This window comes from Eleutherodactylus coqui, chromosome 8, assembly GCF_035609145.1.
Source record: "Eleutherodactylus coqui strain aEleCoq1 chromosome 8, aEleCoq1.hap1, whole genome shotgun sequence".
NCBI lineage: Eukaryota > Metazoa > Chordata > Amphibia > Anura > Eleutherodactylidae > Eleutherodactylus > Eleutherodactylus coqui.
The window spans coordinates 78,144,077-78,168,275 of NC_089844.1; the positions used below are offsets into that span (position 1 = coordinate 78,144,077).

General features: G+C 42.7%; 1 protein-coding gene across 1 annotated transcript in view; it reads left to right on the forward strand.

Moving 5' to 3' along the window:
- LRP2 (LDL receptor related protein 2) overlaps nt 1–24,199 on the forward strand; it is a 211,957-nt gene that overhangs the window by 71,427 nt on the left and 116,331 nt on the right. The window contains exons 23-33 of the mRNA XM_066577806.1: nt 955–1,074; nt 1,154–1,270; nt 3,743–4,120; nt 4,510–4,524; nt 8,754–9,002; nt 9,140–9,351; nt 12,723–12,907; nt 15,183–15,411; nt 15,889–16,066; nt 18,017–18,145; nt 23,973–24,139. Coding sequence (XP_066433903.1) covers nt 955–1,074; nt 1,154–1,270; nt 3,743–4,120; nt 4,510–4,524; nt 8,754–9,002; nt 9,140–9,351; nt 12,723–12,907; nt 15,183–15,411; nt 15,889–16,066; nt 18,017–18,145; nt 23,973–24,139 — 1,979 coding nt within the window. The remainder of the gene's footprint in view (nt 1–954; nt 1,075–1,153; nt 1,271–3,742; nt 4,121–4,509; nt 4,525–8,753; nt 9,003–9,139; nt 9,352–12,722; nt 12,908–15,182; nt 15,412–15,888; nt 16,067–18,016; nt 18,146–23,972; nt 24,140–24,199) is intronic.

Here is a 24,199-nt window from a genome sequence, read left to right on the forward strand (position 1 = left end):
AAAACTTTGTGAATGGAAAATCAATACACACATATCTTACAAAATTAGTACAGAAAAAAATGATGCACACATCTGTTTCTGGAATTGAGTTTTCCTTCTCATGCATTTAGAAAGCCTCATGCTTGGTTTGCAGGCTCTCCTACATTTAGGTTTCTGGCTGGGAGTGTTCCCAGCACTGATCAGCTGGTCTCTCTCATAAATATACACAAGCTCAGCTCCCCATCCCTTTACTTTCAGAGGCTGTGTAGCATAATCACGCCCACTCAATACTACACAGCTATCTTACCCTGTTTCTGTGTAGCTGCTGGTTCTCCCTCACTGCTCAGAAGATTCACCTAGGGTGAATTACAGCTCTCTGTAATAGTAGCTTTCTCTACTCTCTGTCCTCTTGATCTCCTCCACCATCCATCGGCACTGTCATACAGCCCTCTGTGATAGCTCAGTGGAAAGGCAGTGAATACATGTTTACAATAGGGAAGCAGGCAAGAGGAGATGCTGTCAGTTTATTCTGACTGACAGAATTTATTAAGATTTTAATCCTCCAGTCTGCAGTGCTTTAAAAAATAATAAGTATAGATATATTAAACAATCAAAAAGTTTTAATGAAAATCAATTACAAAAAGTCTTCATTTCCAAAAACACATTGCTTTAACGAAAAGAGTAAAAAAAAGTGTACATGGTCCTTAAACATTTTTCCTTTAAATCAACATTTATTGGATAATGTAAACCCTTAAATGGGTTCCCCAGGAATATACCATTAACAATCTATCCTGGGGATAAGTCATGGTGGATATAAGATTGCTGTTTGCTCTTCCAGAATCTGATGTAGTTACAGCTGAATAGAATTCTCAGTTACTTGATATTGCTACAGATTGCAACAAAATAATGTTACCTTGATATGAGACTCCTATGATGTTTAATACATCTTGATTTTTAACTTACTCATGCTTGAAGATTTCACAAATACCTGTGAGCCGGGCCAATTCCAATGTCCAGATCATCGCTGTATTGACCCGTCTTATGTGTGCGACGGTGACAGAGATTGTGTTGATGGCTCCGATGAAAAAGACTGCAGTAAGTACCAGCAATAATCAATACGTTGTGTTGTGCATAAAAGTTTATTTACTTACAGTCAATATTTGCTCTCGCCTAGTTTACAACTGCACAGCCTCACAGTTTGCATGTTCAACTGGTAAGCAGTGCATCAGCAGCATCTACCAGTGCGATGGAGTGTTTGACTGCAACGACCGTTCGGATGAAATAAACTGTCGTAAGTAAACACACCTCAGAGATAAAGTTATTTCCATTATGTCACAGTAGCAACAGTTTTCTAACTGCAAATATAATTAGATGTGCTCCATATTTATATTTGTCATAAGTACTTTATTATACAAGCATATTGAAGGATGGCTTTGCAATAAAGAGTTTCAGTGACGTGCAAAGTTATCAGTCACATATTCCTACAAGTTTGACACTTCCTTGATCCTTCAGATGTATCCATCAGAGAAAAATGTAAGGGGGGTATGTTCATAGTTGATGATTGTTGTGATAGTGCTGTTGCTTTAAAAAGAGGGGGGTGCTGGGAAACAGAACTCTGAGCAGGAAGTGGTAGCGTGTGTGGTGCAATCAGAAAAGAGGAGTCTCTCTTGGATTTAGACTGCAGGCATTCCAGTACTTGCCATATGGGCGGACTCTCCCCCAGTGGACAGAAAAGAAGGAAAACTGGATAGTGTGCTCAGTGTCAACGATTCTTCTCCTCCTGCCTTTCCGATAAATGCTTGCTTCCTTCACAGTTAACACCGGTAACCGGATACTCACATTCTGCTATAACACTGATAACATGGAATTTTCAGAACTGTCTCAGTTGTTGTACTTGAGAGACTGAGCCATCCTGGTGACTAGAACCTAGGTCAAAAGTCTTTATTTATGTTGTGGCGGTTCTAGGATCGCTTCTTGCTAGTAGCCTGGTACATGGTCAGGTTCGCCCTTGTCAAGGCGGGTTATCTATGCATAGGCAGGTCCCTTCCCTGGGTATGGGTCTTTAGGGATAGTGCCTTCCTTGTGGCAATTTTCTTTATTGTTTACCAGTTTGGTGTTCAGTTGCGTAGGATTTCAGGTTTATGGATCCAGAACATCCTGCCTGGACATGATAATTTATTAAACCGGCCCATGAACCTTTAATTTCCCCTGTGCCTACACATGAGGATAAGGGGACCATGACTTTGCTCAGAGAGCTTGGTCTGGCACTCCCACTCCCAGAGTCAGACCAAGTTGTTACCTGTCAGGCTGGCACACACCATGAGCCCCAGGGAAGCCCCAAGCCGGCCCTTACAAAAATATACCTAGCATAGTGAAGCCTATTTCAGACAACAACTAAAAATTGCATTGAAAATTGCCTTTTAAGAGCAATGTTGGCAGCACCCTTTCCAGACTCCAGGGAGCAGCATTTTTGAAGATATACAAATTATCCCTGAACTCTTTCCCAAAACCAATTTGTGGAATGGGCCATGATTTGATTTTTTTGCCGCAAGAAGTATAAAGGCTACATGTAGCCTTGGGTGGTCCTCTCAAAAGGGAGGGACAATATTATTTGTAGATAGATAACACTGAAATGTCACTTTATTAGAGACCCCATCTACTAAGGGGAATTGGACCTTGTTTGGCCTTCAGAACAGCAGAAATTTGTTGTGGCATAGATTCCACTAGGTGTTAAAATAATTCTGTAGGAATATTAACCTATGTGGACAAGATGCTTCTTGTAGTTGCTGCAAATTAGATGGAGTTTCTGACATGTTCTGAACAGCTGACAGGAAGGGTTCATGCTGCTTGAGCCAAATTATGACCCTCCCATCAACATGGCGCAACAGAAATCTGAAGTCATCTGACCAGGTGATGTTTTTCCACTGCTCAGTGATTCAATTTTTGTTCCCTTTTGCCCGCTGGAGTCTTTCTGTTTCTCTTAGACATTAATGGCGCTTATCATCTGCTGTTGTAGCCCATCCATGCTAAGGAACGATGAGTTGCACATTTGGATGTATTAGTTGGAGCCCCAGTGTTGTAGTCGGCTGCAGGTTGCTTGACTGACCACCACATATTCGTCAGAAAGTATCTTGACATCCTCCGATCCTTTCGTCATTGACTTCTTTGCGTCCACAGGATCCTCTTTCGCTGGATATTTCTCCTCGCTCATACCATTCTGGGTATACTCCCCACATCATTGCAGTGAAAACTGCACAAGGCTAACAGTTTTTGAAATCCTGACCTTGGCTAGTCTAGCACTGATAACCAGTCCAAGGTCACAGATCTAATTTCCATACAGGAAAGCTCCAATTGTGAATGGGCTAGAGTCTCCAAAAATGTGACTATACAGTGTAAAGCGAAGTCAAAATATATTTAAAAATCTGGTCTAGATTAGAAATGGTCTTCTCAAAGAAGCTGTATATTGGGGAGGTTTCATTGTAAATGTGGCATTACAATATCATCATATGTGCGCCTGCCTCTAGAATATATGAGAAAAAACAAATTCCGCAAGGTGCTGCTCAGGAATAGCTAATATATTCCATACCCGTATAAATCCAAAAGAATGGACTTGATTAATAAAAATCTATACGTTTCAACCTCTGAATGGGATCTTCCTGATGCCGGAACTTCCATTGTCTTCAATGACAGAAGATGTTGAGTATGAAAAAATCAAATGCATTTGATTGTAGTTAATTAATTACATTTTATTTCTATCTTTCAGCAACACGGCCGTCAGGGATGTGTCACCAGCATGAATTCCAGTGCCAGTCAGATGGGTCATGTATCCCCTCAAACTGGGAATGTGATGGACATCCGGACTGTGTTGATGGTTCTGATGAACACCACAGTTGTCCGATTAAAACATGCCCTCCCTCCCAGTTTCAATGTGACAATGGAAACTGTGTCTATCGTTCTTGGGTTTGTGATGGCGACAATGACTGTCGAGACATGAGTGATGAAAGAGACTGTCCAACTCCACCATTCCGTTGTCCCAGCTGGCAGTGGCAGTGCCCAGGCCTCAGTATATGTGTGAACGTCAGCAAAGTATGTGATAACACACCAGACTGTCCTAATGGGGCAGACGAGTCTCCTCTCTGCAGTAAGTGTTCAAATGATGTCTCCCATCTTGTGTATATATGTTTTTTTTTTGCCTTTTGCTAAATGTTCCTCCACCAGAATCCTCAATCACTGAGAAGATATTTCGCTTGGTTGATTATAATTTATCTAACAAGCCAAATGATAATGTATTCTGCATCTAATACATGCTCTATAAATAATCATCCTTAATTATTAGTCGTGGCTAGCTGTACAAAGTGATGTTATTTTCTAAGAATCCTTTTTCACAATTTCTTCTGAATATAATTATTATCTTCTGATAATCAGCAACATGAATTAATCAAGTGTTAATTAGTCAATTGTGCATGATCTACTCTTGATTTTTAATTTTTTTTCTTGCTTTCTTCTTTCTTTGAAATCGCAAATTTTCAGATGAGCCTCAACCAGGTACTGTGAATTTTTACAAATTCTTTCATTGTGATTTATGCTCTTCTTACTGTCTTGTAATTTAAAAATCAATGCTGCGTACTATGACTTTAAGAATTAAGGGTTTTTTCCCCGCATTTCATTACACATTCTCCAAACAGGTGGCATGGGTGCAATTGGCAGGAGTTTATGTATCTAGCTCACGCAATCTTGCACTCACCTTTCACTCAGTTTGTTAACTGAGCATAAATCGCACTTCAACACAGTCCACACACCGCAGAATACTTCCTGCGCCACCCCTGGTAAGGCCAGGGTACCTGCATACACACACAAATACTGCTCTTAAGGAATCAAAGTGTTAACACCACAGAAGGCATAGGGTTAAAGGGGTTGTCCCGCGCCGAAACGGGTTTTTTTTTTTCAACCCCCCCCCCCCGTTCGGCGCGAGACAACCCCGATGCAGGGACGTAAAAAAAAAACCGCTCAGCGCTTACCTTAATCCCCGCGCTCCGGTGACTTCTATACTTAGCGGCTGAAGATGGCCGCCGGGATCCTCTTCCTCCGTGGACCGCAGCTCTTCTGTGCGGTCCATTGCCGATTCCAGCCTCCTGATTGGCTGGAATCGGCACGTGACGGGGCGGAGCTACACGGAGCCCCATTGAAGAAAGCAGAAGACCCGGACTGCGCAAGCGCGTCTAATTTGGCCATTCGACCATTTTAGACGGCGAAAATTAGGCGGGCTCCATGGAGACGAGGACGCCAGCAGCGGAGCAGGTAAGTGAAAAACTTTTTATAACTTCTGTATGGCTCATAATTAATGCACAATGTACATTACAAAGTGCATTAATATGGCCATACAGAAGTGTATAGACCCACTTGCTGCCGTGGGACAACCCCTTTAAGGCCCATTTAGACACAATGATTATCGCTCAAAATACATCTGTGTGCATTTACAGGGCAAGGTGGTCGCTCAAAATTCGCTCAAACGGCAGTTTGATTGACAGTTTTGAGTGTTCACTTTGCATAAGTGTGTAAATGAAGGCTCTTGCTGTTTGCAGAAGACAAGCGGGACCGCTATCTTCTGCATAAAGCTTTTGTCTTCTCAGAGCACTCAGCTGGTATACAACTGAGCGCTCCAAGCAAGGTATACAGAACACAGCTGTAGTGCTGTCTTCTGTATACTCCTGCTGTGTTCATGAAGCGCTCAGCTGGTATACAGTTGAGCGCACCGATTGGGGTATGCAGAAGAAAAGCGGGGCCACTTGACTTCTATATACAGCTGCTGTGTTCTTGAAGCACTCAGCTGTTATCCCACTAAGCGCTCCAAGTGGGGTATACAGAAGACAGCTGGAGCACTATCTTCTGCATACTCATGCTATGTTCACTGAACGCTCAGCTGGTATACAGCTGAGCTCTCCAGCGGGGTATGCAGAACGCAGCTGGAGCGCTGTCTTCTGTATATTCCCGCTGTGTTCACAGAGCACTCAGCTGGTATACAGCTCAGCGCTCCGAGTGGGGTATACAGAAGACAGCTGGACTGCTTGTCTTCTGCATACTTCTGCTGTGTTATCCGAGTGGGATACCAGCTGAAATAATAGTATCCGTGGTATCCCGCTGAGAACTCAGCGCGCGGTCCTGATAAGACTTATTGTTGTCTTTCAGCTTGCTGAAAGACAACGATGAGCGAAACGAAAACTGCACGATGTCCGTGCGTTTAGACCCAACGGTTCTCACTCATAAGACGGCTTTGAACGAATTTTGAGGTAGAATCGTTGGGTCTAAATGGGCCTTAAGAGTTACAAACACTGCAGTTATCAGTTTTCAGCTTTTGATACAAAAAATGCAGTGCTTACAAAAAAGGATAACAAGAAGACAAAATAAAAATGAACTAATATAAATGCAAAACAGTTCCAAAAATAAAATGGAGAAAAAGACAGAAAACGAAATTTGCAGCAAGTTCTTAACCCCTTAGTGACCACCCTATAGTGTTTTTACGTCCTGCAGCTGCAGGACGTGTATGGAGGGAGGTAGCGCCGCTATCTCCCTCCATACAGCGCGGGCATCAGCTGTTTATTACAGCTGACACCCGCGGGCAATAGCCGCGCTCGGCCGTTCGCGGCTATTAACCCTTTAAATGCCGCTGTCAATTCTGACAGCGGCATTTAAATCCCCCGAACGCTGTTTGGGGGTCCCGCACGGCCCCCCGCGGTGAGATCGGGGGATCCGTGCAGGTGTCATGGCAGCCGGGGGCCTAATGAATGGCCCCAGGGCTGCCTTAGCAGACTGCCTATCAAGCCATCCACACAGGGTGGCTTGATAGACTGCCTGTAAAAAAGCAGTATGACGTAATGCTATAGCATTACGTCATACTGCAGGAGCGATCAAAGCATCGCATGTTAAAGTCCCCCAGGGGGACTTCAAAGTAAAGTAAAAAAAGATCAATAAAGTTTTTTAAATTGTAAAAAAAAAAAAAGTTATGAAAGTTTAAATCACCCCCCTTTTGCCATATCAATTACTAAAAAATCTAAATCATAAAATAAAAATATGTATTTGGTATCACCGCGTCTGCAAAAGTCTGATCTATCAAAGTAGTGCATTATTTTTCCTGCACGGTGAACGTCGTCCGAAAAAAAAAAGAAAGAATGCCAGAAATACACTTTTTTAGTTACCCTGTCTTCCAGAAAAAATGCAATAAAATGCGATCAAAAAGTTGTATGTATTCCAAATTGATACTATCGGAAACTACAGGACATCCCGCAAAAATTGAGCCCTTGCACAACTACGTCAACAGAAAAATAAAAAAGTTATTGCGCGCACAAAATGACCGCAGAAAATAATTGAAAAAAATTAAATATCTTAAAAAAAAAATACAAGTACTACAGCAAAAAAAAAAACTATTTAAGTTTGGTATCGTAGCAATCGTACTGACCCATAGAATAAAAATATCAGGTCGTTTTTGTTGCAGTTTGTGCGCCGTAGAAACAGGACGCACCGAAAGGTGGAATGTTGTTTTTTTTTTCCATTTCTCTCCGCTAAGAATTTTTGAAAAGTTTTTCAGTACATTATATGGTACAATAAATAGTGCCATTGAAAAATACAACTCGTCCCGCAAAAAACAAGCCCTCATACAGCGACGTCGATGGATAAGTAAAGGAGCTACGATTTTTTAAAAGGGAGTAGGAAAAATCAAAAATGGAAAAAAGCAAAATAGCCCGGTCACTAAGGGGTTAATGTCTCTGCGTCCCGAGGCTAGGATGGAAGATAGAACATGAACAGATTTCTATTCTCCGACACACCTTTTAAGTGAACAACGTCATGTGATCACTCTCTGGCAGGAAAATAAATAAAGTACACAAACACATTATATATATATATATATATATATATAAAAGCATTTAACCCCTTACATAAGTACAAAAAGTTCTGCCACATTGGTTGTCACTTTTGAATTATCTTCTTTGAAAATAATCCTTTTATTGCTGCTGGAACATACTAGCTAAATGACATCCTGGTATTATTCAACAGTTCCCAAGAAGTAGATTCAACAGTGACAACCTATATGACTGAATTTCCTTTTTCTTTTTGCACATTTGTAAAAGTGGCCACTGCAATAAATAGGAGAATGTCAAAATCTAGGATTCTCCACTCGTGGACGCCGCGGCTGCGCTTTTCATAGCAACACTATGGAAAGTGTTCACTGCGTTACCCGCGGCCGGATTATCACTGCGGGTAACGCAATGAACAATCGCCCGTGGACAGGCAGCCTTAGGGTACTTGTACACAGCCTGGCAGTCACTCGAGTAATCACTCAAAAGTGTAATTACAGGTGACTGTCACCCCGTGTAAGTACAGGACCCAACAGGGAAAATGAGCCCTGTTGGGCTACGAATGGAGGCGGGTGGCCGGTAGAGATCTCCGGCACTATTCAATTAGCGATCATCGCTCCTGTGTGAAAGCATAGGAGTGATAATCATTGCGGCACTCAGGTTCCCTGCAGCCCTGTACTTCTCTTGGAGTCATACGGAGCTCTGGTGCCTTCCACTTCCATTCAGTGCATGATAATCACTCCAGAGTGAAAGCAGAGACGTGATAATCGTTGCCTAAGTGCCCGACAGTAGTCTTGTGTAGAAGTGCCCTTTAAAAGCATAAAGATGGATGTAAGGGAGCATAACTGCAATATTTTTGTGTAAAAATCTCTATTTGCTCCGTGTATCTATCTAATACTTTATACCCTTGTCTTGCATAATCAGATCAGGAAAGCTGTACTGACAGTAATGGTGGTTGCACTCATGGATGTATACAAGGACCTTTTGGAGCCCAGTGCACCTGTCCGGTAGGGTACCAGCTATTGAATGACTCTAAAACTTGTGACGATATCAATGAGTGCCTTATTCCTGGAGTTTGCAGTCAAAGCTGTAATAATGAGAGGGGATCCTTCAGATGTGACTGTGATGTGGGCTATATTTTGGAACCCAATGGAAGAACTTGTAAAGCCTCCGGTACGTTTCCTGTTAAACTCTTGAGTAAGACCTGATATAAGATATGTCAGTGCCTTCTATTGTTTTTTAATGCATCACTTTTGCAAGTTATGACTTTGTGGCATGAATCAGTCTCATTTTGTATATTTGTCTTCCAGAGTTTGGGAATCTGCTGCTGTTGGTGGCAAGTCGTAACCAGATTGTAGCTGACAACATCACGACACAAGCTCACAACATCTTCTCAGTCGTAAGGGATGGACGAAATATAGTGGCTGTAGATTTTGACTCCATCACCAATCGAATGTACTGGTCTGACACAACACAGGATAAAATATGGAGCGCTTATATCAATGGGACAGACAGGAAAATTGTAAGTTTTATCCTCCGAGCTGATAAAGTTGTACGGGGGAAAAAAAAAATAAAAAAAAAATAAATATATATATATATATATATATATATATACAGTATATATATAAAATAATGTAAAATTTGTAGCAACCCTATAGGGGCTATATTACCTGCAGTTCTTCTTTACAGCTCTTCTGATCCACTGCTTCTCGGTCCGATTTTTGGCCATGTAAGATGGCTGCAGCAATTTTTTAACTACTTAATGCACACTGTTTACTGCTCACTGATTGGCCAGTGTTGATCATATGAGCAGCTGTGACCAATCACAGAGCAGGTAGAGTGCATTGGTACTGTAACAATTATAACACACTCTTAGGGGTTAGGTAGTCTGAAGATCGCGTTGGTCATCTTGGACTGCTGAAAATCAAACCTGGAATTAGTGGACCAGAGGGATGGAAGAGAAGAACAACTGCAGGTAAAATACCCCCCTCCTCCTCCGGTCCTGGGACAGAATTTTGTCCCAAAACTGGAGCGTCACTTTAAGGAAGATTGTATGCTTGATCTGTTATGCTTTTGTTTAAAATGCCTTGCAGATTTCTTTAGGTGGATTTATATTTTATGTTCTATACTGTTTAATAATACAAATATTAATGTTTTGCAATCTGATAAATGTTAGGCCTTGAAACTATGGTAATGGGCTACATTCCTAATACTGAGTTTAGAAGACCCTTTACACCCTTATACACTACTGGAGACCAATTTTTTCTTCTGAGGTTAATTTACTCACCTATTACATAAAGGCTATGGAAACTCTTGTGCATGAAAAAATCAAAACACACATATCTTACTAAGTCCCTGCAGAAAAATTTTTTTTGCACATATCTGTATTTGCATTGCATTTTCCTACTCATACATTTGGAAAGCCTCATATTTGGTTTGCAGGCTCTCAGGCATTCAAGTTTCTTGCTTGGGGGCATTCCCAGAACTAAGCAGCTGGTCTGTCTCATGAATGCACACAATCTCAGCTCCCCTCTTCTTTTAGAGGCTGTGTAGTATAATCATGCACACTCAATATTGCACAGATATCTCTCCATCCTCACTCTGAGTAGCTGTGGGTCATTTCCCCTCACTGCTAATAAGAGTAGAAAATTCACCCAGAGTGAATCACAGCCCTCTTTAATAGTAGCTTTCTCTGCTCTCTTCTACCATCCCCAGCACCCTCATACAGCCCTCTGCAATAGTAGCTTTCTCTCCTCTCCTCTACCATCCCCAGCACTGCCATACAGCCCTCTGTAATAGTAGCTTTCTCTGTTCTCTTCTACCAGCCCCAGTACTCTCATACAGCCCTCTGTAGTAAGTAGCTTTCTCTGCTCTTTGTCCTTCTGATGACCTCTATCATCCCCAGCATTCTCATACAGCCCTCTGTAATAGCTCATTGGAAATGCTGTGAAGGCAGCTTCACAACAAGGGAGCAGGCCAGGGGAGGGGCTGTCAGTTTACTTTAAAAAAAATTACTAAGATTTCAGTCCTCCAGCCTGCAATACCTTGCAAAAAACACAAACATAGAAATCCAGCAATGAGAAATTTATAATGAAAACCAATTACAAAAAGTCTTCATTTCCAGAAATACATTGATAAAACAAAAAACAGTGCAAAGGTTGTCAGAAATGCCTGATTGGTGGAGATTCCAACTCTTGGATTCTCACCTATTGGGTGTCCCATTAGAGGGATTCTGTCATCAGATTCATGCTGCCTGAACCAGCTTGAACCTGAGACAGAGATGCCTATTGCCCCATGAGTGTTTTATTCTGAAATGCTAGGGTGTTACAGAATAAATATATTTTGAAGTGTATTTATTCTGTAATGGCACAGCAATAGGCACGTATATCTCGGGCTCATGTTCGGGCAACATAAATCTGATGACAGCATCCCTTTAACTATAGACTTGGATTAAGAACAGTACATGGTGCCTCACTCTTATCTTTTTCTCCTGTTTTTGGTCACCCCTTGCAAGCTGTTTTGCTTGGTTGACATACCCATTATTTGATGGTTACAAAAAAATTGTTATATAAACAAATATCATTTTTCTGATCCAACCACATTACGTTTAAGGGCTCAGTCACATGGGCGTTTTTCCACACGTCAAAAAATTTGCACTACCTGCAGTCATATTTTACATGCGGAAAAACGCCTGCGGCAAAAATAATAGGGCACCAGTTCACAGAACGCATGTAACTGCGTTCTGCGGCAAACCGGTGTTCTGTGTATGTTTCACCTTGCGCTCAATGGGGCCGGCGGCAGCAACGCCGACCCCATTGAGAACATATAGTGAAGATCGTGATCCTCTGCCACAGCTGAATTCATGAATGGGTGAGTGCTGCCTTTTAATGGCTGAGCACTGTGACTAATCAGAGGCAGCTCTCAGCTGTCATTCAATAGCTGAGAGCTGCCTCTGATTGGTTACAGTGCTCAGCCAATCAAAGGCAGCCCATTCAGCAGGCGGGGATTTAAAATCCCCGCCTGCTGAATACTCCTCAGGGCAGTGCAGGAGAAGAGCCAGCTGGATGCAGCTGAGTCCCGGCAGCTGCAGAGAGCTAAGTATACATTTTTTTCAATTTCTTACTCATTTTTAGGATGGTTTTCAGGGAAGGGCTTATATTTTAAGCCCTTTCCTGAAAATCACTGCAGCGCTGGCCGGCAGCCCATTGCTTTCAATAGAGCCGGCTGTATTGCCGGCTCCATTGAATTCAATAGGAGGACATCGCTCTCCTCTGCCACAGCTGTGACAGCTGTAGCAGAGGATTTCTTCATCTCAGCCGGGAATCCCATTTTTACTAGACAATGCTGTCACAGTGTCCACTGACAATGGGACTCCCTGTGGAGATGAAGAAATCCTCTGCCCCAGCAGTCAAAGCTGTAGCAGAGGATTGCGATGTTCTCTGTATGTCAATGGGGCCGCCCCAGCTGCCGGCCCCATTGACCACAGGTGACACCCCTGGATATGACAGCATCCAGGGGTTACACATCCAAGGAATCCCCTGCTGTAGCTGTCACAGCCGCAGCAGGGGATAGCGGGCAGCGCTCTTTTTGAGCGGATAAACGCTGCTAGCAGCATTTTTTCCAACATGATGCCGGCTTCGGTCACGCGAATGTTTGAATACATAACTGATGCGTTCAAAAATTCGTGCGTCAAAACGCCCGTGTGACTGAGGCCTAAATAATACATTCTGCTTCCATGATGATGTGTTATTTGTCTATGTGGAATCTTTATAGCTATTTCTATATTGTGTCCATTTCACATTAGACTTGATGTTGTGTCTGTTGGCTGGTTATTCTGATTATGCTATGAACCTAAAAATGCAATATTTAACGACCTTTCTGCTATTATTACAGATATTTGACAGTGGTGTCACTGTGACGGAAAGCATTGCTGTCGATTGGGTCGGACGAAACCTTTACTGGACAGACTATATATTGGAGACAATTGAAGTTTCTAGACTTGATGGGACCCACAGGGCAGTCCTTATCAGTGAGAATGTGACGAATCCTCGAGGACTTGTGTTGGATCCCAGAACTGAGTAAGAATATTTACTTTATTTTATTTTTGGCAATGATAAAAAGTAAGAACGATGGACCCTCGAATCCCTTACCACTGTTGACACAAGTCTTATGATTTTTTTTTTTAACTTAATTTGTTACTTTTGGCAGTTTCAGTGCTACGTCTGTGCTAAGCGTTTACGCACCACGCCCAGCACGGACACAAGTCAGTGTTCACACAGGACAAATAAACTCCAGAATTTCCCACCTAAAACACTAAAACCATCACCCAACACAAACCAGGGGAAAAGATGAGGATTCTAGCCCTACCAGCCAAAGTGGGGGAAATACTCCTGCCTAAAGTTGGGCAATCGTCCCAACAAGGACAACCGCATGTCCCGAAGCTAGGCCAACTATACTGACCCTAGATAGAGACAGGAAATGCCAAAAAGCCCGTGGAACAACTAATGGCAGCAGGATCAATGGCAGGAACACTAAGATATAAATCAATACACTGGATGGCAGCACCTAGTAAAAAAGGACTAGACCAACTTCCCCCAAGAGAGATGAATATTCAGAAACTAGTGAGAGCAGGGGCTCAACAATATTGGGCAGCCCAGGAAAATCATCTAGGGGGATGTCAACATATGACTCTAATCAACGACAAGGAAACCCAATGGTATAACAAAGTACAACCACAAAAGTGTCATAACGTGACTCAGACTCACCTAGCACCATCAGTCCATTTCCGCCTCGCGGACAGTATACTATGGCCCTGTCGCAGCCGTTCAGCAGTGACACTCAGTTTTAATTTGAAAGGGCTTTGCAGGTTTTTCCAAAAAATGTTTTACTGCCTTTGCTGGCCCATAGTTTTGGTTCTAAAAGTAGTGCAATAAAGAGGTTGTAGTGGCACTGTGTTCATAGTGACATGGCTGGGTTGTCTGGTAGTTGCGATAGAAGGTTATATCTGTATGACTAAATTCCACTTCACTGAATATCACCGTGCTCTGCAGTCATCGGACAAAAAGGCATGATGTTCTTCTGCACTCAACATCACTGCAGCCTGGTCTTCACCACTATGTGAGACTTTTTGACAGTATTTATGTTGTTTGCAGTGTTTTTCTAGTCCTTGTAGATGCACAGTATATTGTTATAGGACTTTAGATCCTTATTTATGTCTTGTGAGCCCCTTTAATCCTCTGGTCCCTCATACAGTGCTCGACAGTCAGTCCAACCCTGGTTAAAGAAACTTCGATAAGTCACATCACAAAATTTGAAAGTGTATATATTAAAGATAATGGGGGTCATTTATTAAAACTGTCTGAAAGAAAATCTGACTTTGTTGTCCATAGCAACCAATCAGAGCTCAGCTTTCATTTGTAAATCTGCTCTGCTAAAATGAAAGCTGCACTGTGATTGGCTGTTATGGGCAACAGACAGTTTTGATAAATGAGGCCCACTGGATTGAATGTTAATTTATCAATATTCTATGCCTACTTTATGCTTAAAGGGGTTGTGTGATTAAAACAAAAAATTTTATAACACATGGGCAGGTGTTAAAATAAAAAAGGACTGCATTCTAACCTGGCTTCAGGCCCTCGAGACCCAGTTGTGCTCCTACCTTGACTCAGTTTTCTTCCCCTGGCATGGATGGCTGCCTTAAGTCAGGTGACCACTGCGGCTAATTTGAGACTGCAGCATTATTTCCCAAACTCCTGGCATCAGGGCACACCATCCTGGGTGCCATGATGCCAGGAGGTCTGGATAGTGACACCATGGCCTTTGATTGGCCACAACAATTATCTGACGTCCAGCGGACATCCACGCCAGGGGGACAGGGCAACGGGAGGCTTGCAGCTGGGTTCGGGGGGTCCGAAGACAGATAAGTATGCAGTCTTTTTTTTATTTTATCATCTGCCCAGCAATTACCAGTTTTCTTTTAACCACACAACCACTTTAATATTTTCATTTTCTGACAATTTTGCTATTTTTTTTAGACCCAAATAAGTGTCATGTACATATTTGAATAATTGAATAACAGTTTGTTTTGGTCGGACCTGGCATACATTTCGGTCCGAGCGCACGGAGGTGCCAGGATGTGCCTAAGACCTTGCATGTATTTGGTATATTGTTTACTGGGGGGAAATTATATTCATACCAGTGTTGAAAATGCTGGTCTTAGAGAATTTGCTGCAATATTTCTAACAATGTAATAAGATGCATGAAGACATTGAAAGAAATATTATCTATTATCTCTCATTATGGGTTAAAATCTCATCCATAATGTCAAAAAATTAAATGTGTTTTTCTTTTCAGTGCCCGGCTAATGTTTTGGACAGACTGGGGAAGAAATCCTAGAATAGAAAGGTCCAGTATGGATGGAACCTTGAGAACAGTTATAATTGCTGAGAAGATTTATTGGCCTAATGGACTAACTATTGATTATCCTACTAAGCGCCTCTACTTTGCAGATGCCTATCTGGACTACATTGACTACTGTGATTACAATGGAAATAACAGGAGGCAGGCCTTGGCTAGTGATTTGGTGAGTGTATGTGGTCATGGACATGAGATAATTGCTTGCTGCAAGGATTCAGTAGTTTCTTCTAGTTTTTGGCCATGAATCGGTCACATTCTTTCCACTAGTTGACTGACTCTCAACCAACTGCTTTGGTCTATCGTGTTGTCTTTTTTCACTGGTAATTGCAATCTGCCATTTATGTTAAGAACCACAAATTTGAGACCAGGGCCAGACATGATTAGCAGAAGACCTCTTTGCAAGAAAAGTATGTGGGTCTCTTTTTATGTAATATCTAACTTATTGAGAGTAGGTACTTCTACACGGGATGACTATTGGGCGCTTAAGCTCCTGACAGCAGTCCCAATGATTCTTGCTCCTGTGTTTTTACACATGAGTTTTTAAGACCTTAGGCAATATCAGAGTGTCTGGGCCCAACATCAAAAATGTCTAGAACATTCTGCTCTGTATACATGGCTTATACGAATATCTGCATTCTTCTAGGTGCTACAACATCCTCATGCCATTGCCATATTTGAGGACTACATTTATTGGAGCGAACGATACACTAATCGGATCATACGAGCCAATAAGTGGCATGGAGGCAACCAGACTGTCATGATATATAATATTCATCAACCAATGGGGCTCTCCGCAGTTCATCCTGTTAAACAGCCTGGAGGTAAAAACTTAAGAATTCATGTTTTCTAACTACTTGCGCAGCATTTCACTTTGATTTTTAATATATTAACATTTTGTTTTAAATATATTAATGGCATAAATAGGGGTATTTTAATCAAAATCCCAAAGAGGTAATGGTTTTTAAGGTATATAGATAATGCTACCGGTACATTACTCTTGTACTATGGTGTATTTTTATTCTGATTAGCATTGTCCATTGTCAATGAAAAGTAGGGTTGCAAATTTGTCATACAGTGTTTTAGCAATACAGACATTTAGAATTTTTTATTATAATTTTTAATCTGTTTATTGCACAAATACCTCTTCTAGAATAATTAAGGGCTCTTTCACAGGGGCGTGAAAATCACGCAGGAGTTAGCTGTTCCAAAAAAATTGCGGCTAACTCACAAGAAAATTGTGTGAATGGACAATTTCCCTTATCAAGTCCCGAGCTTAAAGGGGTTGTCCCGCGGCAGCAAGTGGGTCTATACACTTCTGTATGGCCATATTAATGCACTTTGTAATGTACATTGTGCATTAATTATGAGCCATACAGAAGTTATAAAAAGTTTTATACTTACCTGCTCCGTTGCTGGCGTCCTCGTTCCCATGGTGCCGACTAATTTTCGGCCTCCGATGGCCAAATTAGCCGCGCTTGCGCAGTCCGGGTCATCTGCTGTCTTCAATGGGGCCGCTCGTGCAGAATGCCGGCTCCGTGTAGCTCCGCCCCGTCACGTGCCGATTCCAGCCAATCAGGAGGCTGGAATCGGCAATGGACCGCACAGAAGAGCTGCGGTCCACGGAGGAAGAGGATCCCGGCGGCCATCTTCAGCTGGTAAGTATAGAAGTCACCGGAGCGCGGGGATTAAGGTAAGCGCTGAGCGTTTTTTTTTTATGTCCCTGCATCGGGGTTGTCTCGCGCCGAACGGGGGGGGGGGTTGAAAAAAAAAAAACCCGTTTCGGCGTGGGACAACCCCTTTAAAGGGGTTGTCCTGCGCCGAAACGGGTTTTTTTTTTTCAATAGCCCCCCCGTTCGGCGCGAGACAAACCCGATGCAGGGGTTAAAAAAGAAAACGGGATAGTGCTTACCTGAATCCCCGCGCTCCGGTGACTTCTTACTTACCTGGTGAAGATGACCGCCGGGATCTTCTCCCTCGGTGGACCGCAGGTCTTCTGTGCGGTCCATTGCCGATTCCAGCCTCCTGATTGGCTGGAATCGGCACGTGACGGGGCGGAGTTACAAGGAGCCGCTCTCCGGCACGAGCGGCCCCATTCAGAAAAGAAGACCACCGGACTGCGCAAGCGCGTCTAATCCGGCAATTAGACGCTGAAAATTAGACGGCACCATGGAGACGAGGACGCTAGCAACGGAACAGGTAAGTGAATAACTTCTGATAACTTCTGTATGGCTCATAATTAATGCACAATGTACATTACAAAGTGCATTAATATGGCCATACAGAAGTGTATAACCCCACTTGCTTTCACGGGACAACCCCTTTAATTAGCGGTGAAATTGCCCATTTATACAATTAGGAGCTGCGTGCTGCTGAAAACAAGCACTGCTCCTCCAAGAGGGGAGAGAGAGATGAAGGAAAGCCCCATGGGGATCTCAGCGGGGATGGAGGGTTTCTTCAGCAGCTGAGCAGGGGAAATTCCCCTGGAGAAAGAGAACAAGATGCACTGAGTCCCTTTCATTGCTCCCTTCATCTCAGCGTGATACCATCATCCCCTGCAGTGGAGAATAAGGGATTCCTCAGCAGCGGGGAGAGAAGGAATTCCCCTGCAGGGAAGAACAAGGAAATCCCCATAGCAGGGAGAGAGGGGGGCCTGGGCTACAGCCTTCCCCTCTGCCCCCTACTCCGTTGAGTTTTTTTTTACACATGCATGCGTAGATCCCCATGTAAATGAGCCCTTAGATGATAAATTCTTTATTCTTATACTTCCACAGGGCTAAATCCATGTGCATCCAACCCATGCAGCCATCTGTGCTTGTTGTCTTCAAGTTCTCCAAAGTTTTATTCTTGTACCTGTCCATCTGGATGGTTATTAATGGAGGATTCAGTAAACTGCCAGCGAGGTAATCAGAAGTTTTCATACAGGAGAGTGGCATCTCTTCATTTACTTGCTTTTGAGTTCTTTATTGGGATCAGTCCTATGGTGCGAATCCACAGCAGACTTCATCCCTTCGAATGAAAGGGTGAAATGTGCCACGGATCTGCATCAAAATCCATACTAATGGTGGGGAATTTCATGTGAATTTCGATGCTGCACTTGATGCAGAATTTGGTTCACATTCTTCAGCTGTGGAAATTCTGCAACAAATCCGCTATGTGTGACATGCCCTATACTTGTATGTTAAAAAAGTAAGTAAAATAAGTCCGAAAATACTATATATATATATATATATATATATATACTAGGGGAGCTGTTGCTGTTCGGTAGTTGGCTAACGGTGGGCATGGGGCTTTTCTTTTTGTAGTATAATATTTTGTAATCACTTTGAGTATTGTATCTATGAGGAGGAGCGGCGGACCCACAGCCCCACCAAGTGCCAGCCAGTCTATGTACTAACATCGAGGTTTATTCTCAAGACTTCAAAAGTTCTTGAAAATTTATGGTTTGAGGCTCCCAGAACAATAATGTATTGTTCAGTCCTCGATAAAATCTGTCAGCCTGTCAACCAATCAGCATGTAAGTCCTTTGTAAAATGAACATGTTGGGGCAAGGGTTAGGTTTTTCATCTTTTTTTCTCAATGTAGTGAAGATGAAAAACACAGAAAACGTTACTTTAGGCTTTTCAAGCCTTATCCGTGGTGGTGACATCGGGCGGTCATCAATTTCTAGATTTGTATTTATTGCTTCACTTTCCAGGATCCTCTGGCTTTTTCTTTGGAAATATTTTTGAGAAACTTTCCTTTCCGAGAATGACAGTCGTTAGTCGTTAGTTTTCCCACAAGAGTGTTTTATGGCACGTCAGTAGGAGATGCTTCCATAACTTCCTTCCATTGCAATGATCCACACAGATTACGGGACCAGCAGTGGACTTCTGTCTGGTGCTGTAAGGCCGGCTTCACACAGGCATATTTGCACACGTATTTGCGCACGCAATGAGTAGAATCCAATCGTACACATTTCTGTATTTTGCACAAAAAAGACAGAACATGTTATATCTTTCTATATATTTACACACCAAAGTTTCCCATACAAGTCAATGGCGGGTGTGTAAATGTGAGCGCAATACACAAGCAGATGCGTGAAACACTGCGCAATTACGGTGGAAGGCGAACACATCTGGAACTCATTAAATGAATTAAGATTTTCAAGCAGTGTGTGTTTGTATCCTGCACACACACACAAAAAAAAGACCTGCGGGCGGAAAAAATAGTTAATTATGCTGTTGCGGGCAAAAAAGCCTCATTCATAGTGCAAAAAAGTTGCGTTACGGCGTGCGCAATTATGCATATGCCGCATAAAGCCAGCCTAAATAGACTAATTGCTTTGCCCTGCATCTCATTTGGGTGATGATTGAGCATCACATATAAAGTGACATCCCATTGCTGGTCCTAAATTAAAAGCCAAGGATGCTCTTAGGCCTCATTCACATGGGCGTATTTGCGCCACCTATTAGGTTCCCATCTTTAGCGCACGCAATACTCAGTAAATAAAACCCATTGTATTTGCTCATATAAGCATATTTTTTCACATGATGTGCGAACGCGTGAAAAAATATGCGGCATGTCCTATTTTGGTGCCTATTATACACCGCAATAGGCCATTGCAGTGAATGGGCTCAGCACATATATGCAGTGAATATACAGAAAACCTGCTTATTGACTGCGTATTTGCGCAACATATCAATGGTCCCATCTGGGTTCTCCTTTGCTTGCGAAAATACGCACAGCAGCAGCAAAATATGCAGGCGTAAATGTTTTTCTCTCACGTATACACGCTCTATATTTACATGACCGAAATACGCTTACACCTGTGTGAATGAGCCATTAGTCTTCCACTTCCATTTATATATTGACATCCGTAAGAAAGTCTTAAGAAACCAACCTGCTTCACTTCTATGAATGATCAAAGCCTTCGGTGAATGAATGAAGGGCCTGATGCTCCCGCGCCGTTACCATAGAGATTGTATCGCTTGTTAATTTACTTGTGAAAGATTTTAATTATTGCTAATGATTGAAAAAAGGACCTTTGCTCGTTCTTCTGAGACTTATTATGATCCTAATCCTTGATGACAGTGTTATTTTTGCCTGCCAGCACAAACTTTCAGCAGAAAGATTAGATTTTGGTTCGTTCATTCTGATCTATTGTCTTCATTTCAACATAGCAATATAGTTCACCTTGAGATCCCAAATTGCGCCGTCTAAATTAAAAAAGAGAACAATTAAAAGCTAGTTACATTTTCACATACTTGGAAGCCCGAGTTCTGTGCAGCGATGCGCACCCTAAGGCCTCATTCACATGGGCAATGAGTTTTTACGCATTGCGGGCAAAAATCGCGTCCGCTTGAAAAAGCCGCAATCGAGTCCCGAGCTTAATTAGCGTTTTCTCGTTCATTCACATGACCTATCAAGACCTATCTTTTGATGCAGCGCGAAAAATCGGCGAACGTAAACGGTCAGTGCGTTTTTGTTTTTTTTTCACACGTCTGAAATTCGCCATGTGAATGAGTGCATTGGAATCCAATGCTTCACATGGTCGCGATTTTCGACTGACGTTTGATCGCGGCTAAATAGCCGTATAAAAACACTCGCATGAATGAGGCCTAAAAAGAACTTTAATTAAGGGATGGCACAAAAAGTAAATAGGCTAATATAAAGTACCAAATATACTTTCTTCTTAGGCCGGCGTCACGCGGGTGTATTTGCGCACTCAAAATTTGCGTGCACAATACACAGTGAATAGAACCCATTGATTTCAGACATGAAAAAAATACGCATTATGCTCCATTTTTCTGAGCATTTGTGCACTAAAAAGCCCCATAGAAGTCAATGTGGATGCGCAAATGTTCGCACAACATGCTAGGAGATCCGTGAAAAACTGCGTGATTCAGCTGGAAAAAGAGCTTAGGACTCCTGCAGACGAGCGTGTGCAGAGATACACTTGTGACAGCTTGATGTAATTGCTCAGTGAGAGGAGTGCTATTATGGACTATCGCGCATGTATCCGAGCATTCTGCTGTACTTTTCTACGCTCCCAGCCCGTTCACATCGGCGCGGGACACACCCATGCCATGACTGAACTGGGAAGCCTAATTAGCTCCAAGTCTTATCGATTACCACCACAAAATTGCACAGTTCAGTGCAACATTTCGTGTAAGCGGGGTGCCTTCGGTGCACAAATGTGCACAAAAATAGAGCATGTTGCATATATATTTGTGTGCGCAAAAATTTAGCCAAAAATGCAGAATGTGAGGGAACCCACATTTTTGTGCAAATGATTTTGCGTTCACAAAAACATGTGCAAAATCTCCCGGGTGAAGAAGCCACCATGAGGCTGATTAGTTTCAATGGCTGGGAACATGGGTGCTTTCATTTTGACAGACACAAATGCACATGACTTGAAAGCAGGGAAAACAGCAAAATATACGACGCAAACACAAAATAACAGATAAAGGGACAGAGAAACACAATACTAATAAAATGAATTAAAAATATACCAGAAATATATATAAATAGCTAAAAAACACTAACTTCATAAATTACACTGCAAGTAACTAAGATAAGTAGAAATATACACTGAGGGGCTACTTTACCCACCATCTACTAACAGCAGTTGATCATGGCATAGATTCCACTGGGTGCTGGAATCACTTACAGGAATTTTGGTCCCTGCGGACAGGCAACTTCTTGCAGTTGGTGTAAATTAGATAACGGCGATCACGTAAAAGTAAAAAAAAGTTTAAAAAGTTTTGCTGGGAGTTCGAACTCCACGCTAAAGCGCAGGAGTTTGAAAAAGGAGGAGGGAAGTCAGGGGCTGCTCAGTCTTCCCCGCGTGTAGTTAAACTACATACAGGAAAGATAGAGCAGGCCCCTATTTTTACTGGGTCGTACAAATCACGACTGGGAAAAGAAGTGGTTAAAATGAAACATTGAACTCTTATTGAGATGTGGCCATGATGATCACAGCCGTATAGGGGGAGAAAACCATGCTCATCTGAATCTGCCCTGGGGCTGCATTCAGACGAACGTATATCGGCTCGGTTTTCACGCCGAGCCGATATACGTTGTCCTCGTGTGCAGGGGGGGGGAAGGCTGGAAGAGCCAGGAGCAGGAACTGAGCTCCCGCCCCCTCTCTGCCTCCTCTCCGACCCTTTGCACTATTTGCAATGGGGAAAGGTGGGCCGTGCTAATTCTTGGAATTTAGCCCCACCCCTGTCCCGCCTCTTTTTTTATTGCAAATAGTGCAGAGGGGCGGAGAGGGGGCGGAGAGGAGGCAGAGAGGGGCCCGGGAGCTCAGTTCCTGCTTCTGGCTCTTCCAGCCTCCCCCCCTGCACACGAGGACAACGTATATTGGCTCAGCGTGAAAACCGAGCCGATATACGCTCGTGTGAATGCAGCCTAAGTCTGGCAGCATTTCTTTGGGTCTCTGTTATATACATAGTACAGAATGTTTGCACTCCGTATAAGATCGCTACCGCTTGTGGTCTAATACCGTATGCTTCAGTGAACAGAGAAATGTTTATTTAAATGTTTAATTAGTACAAGATTTCTAAGTGGAGTAATAATGACAAGTGCAATGAGATGTGCCCATAATTTGGACTTAATTAAAAAGATATTGCAATTAGTGACTTCACTTAACCTGTAATTTCTGGGCTTCTAGCAGTCATGCTAGTGTTTGTGGAAGGCAGTTATTTAATGACCATGCAGGATTGAAATTCAAGATGCCTGAAGTACAGAAATGCTAAAGTATCACTCTCTAATATTCAAATGTCAAAAAGCCCTTAAAGGGGTTTCTAGGAATTTTCATTGCTGGCCCGTCTGTAGTATAGGTCATCAGTGTGTTGGTCTGACATTGGGCACCTCCATCACTCAGCATGCCAAAGGGATTGTGCTGTTCATTGGACTACTGTGACGTTATTACCCTTTATACATATAGGTGTGGCTGCAGTAGGGAAGCCCCATGGGCCTCAATTACTTTGAGTTCGCTAAATGGGGAGTTCTAATTGCTATTTGCAATACCGCTCATGATCTATGCGTCACCTCTTGTGGTCAAGGCATACTATTGTATTCTTCTTTTATTCTGAATGCTTTCATTCTGATTGGCTGCGGGTGGTCACAGGGAGGGGACGTGCAGACACTGGGAAACCACGCATGCTTTTTTCAATAGGATTGTTCCATAGGCGTAACAGAAGAATGTGTCAGTAGGGTACTGTATCAGGCCCTCTGTTAACTGAACATCGTCACAGTCCGGTTCCTAGTACAAGTGGTGCAATAGTTTCTACTGCAGTGCTCAAAGACATTGAGGTTCGAACGGATGCAAATTCCTCAATAGTTAAGGACCATGACGGTTAAAACCGAGTATGAGAGTTGTCTGCTTAAATAAAATTTGAGAGCATCTAAGATGTGGACTGTATCTAAGGATTTCCTCCACCGTAGACCTGCCTCTGGTAAGTACCAGCCCTGTGAATGGACTCACTTGGCTAGGCATGGCTCGAGTCAAGCTCCCCATAGTGTCCCGACCCTGAGGTCCACAGGCTCCCCATCCCAAATCTTATTTGGGACCCTAAATCCACCTGGGTGTCACCCAGTTTCATGGCTACTCATCGTACTGCAACTTAGCCCTTTCATTTGAGAAATACTGACATTTACAGTAGAAGCAAACAGATGCCAAACGAACACTCTTTTTTTTTATTCTGGCCTATTATAACTATGTTATACTTCTCCTTCTTACAGATGATAAGCCCTTCCTCATTGTAATAAGAGATAACATCATTTATGGGATGAATCTTGACCCTCTTGAAAAGACCAACGATGCTATGGTACCAATCGCTGGCATCAGGAATGGATATGATGTGGAATTTGATGACACGGAGCAAACAATTTACTGGATTGAAAATCCTGTAAGTACTTTAAATTCAATGAGGACTTGGATCTACATTTCTGTCCAATCACATGCTTGA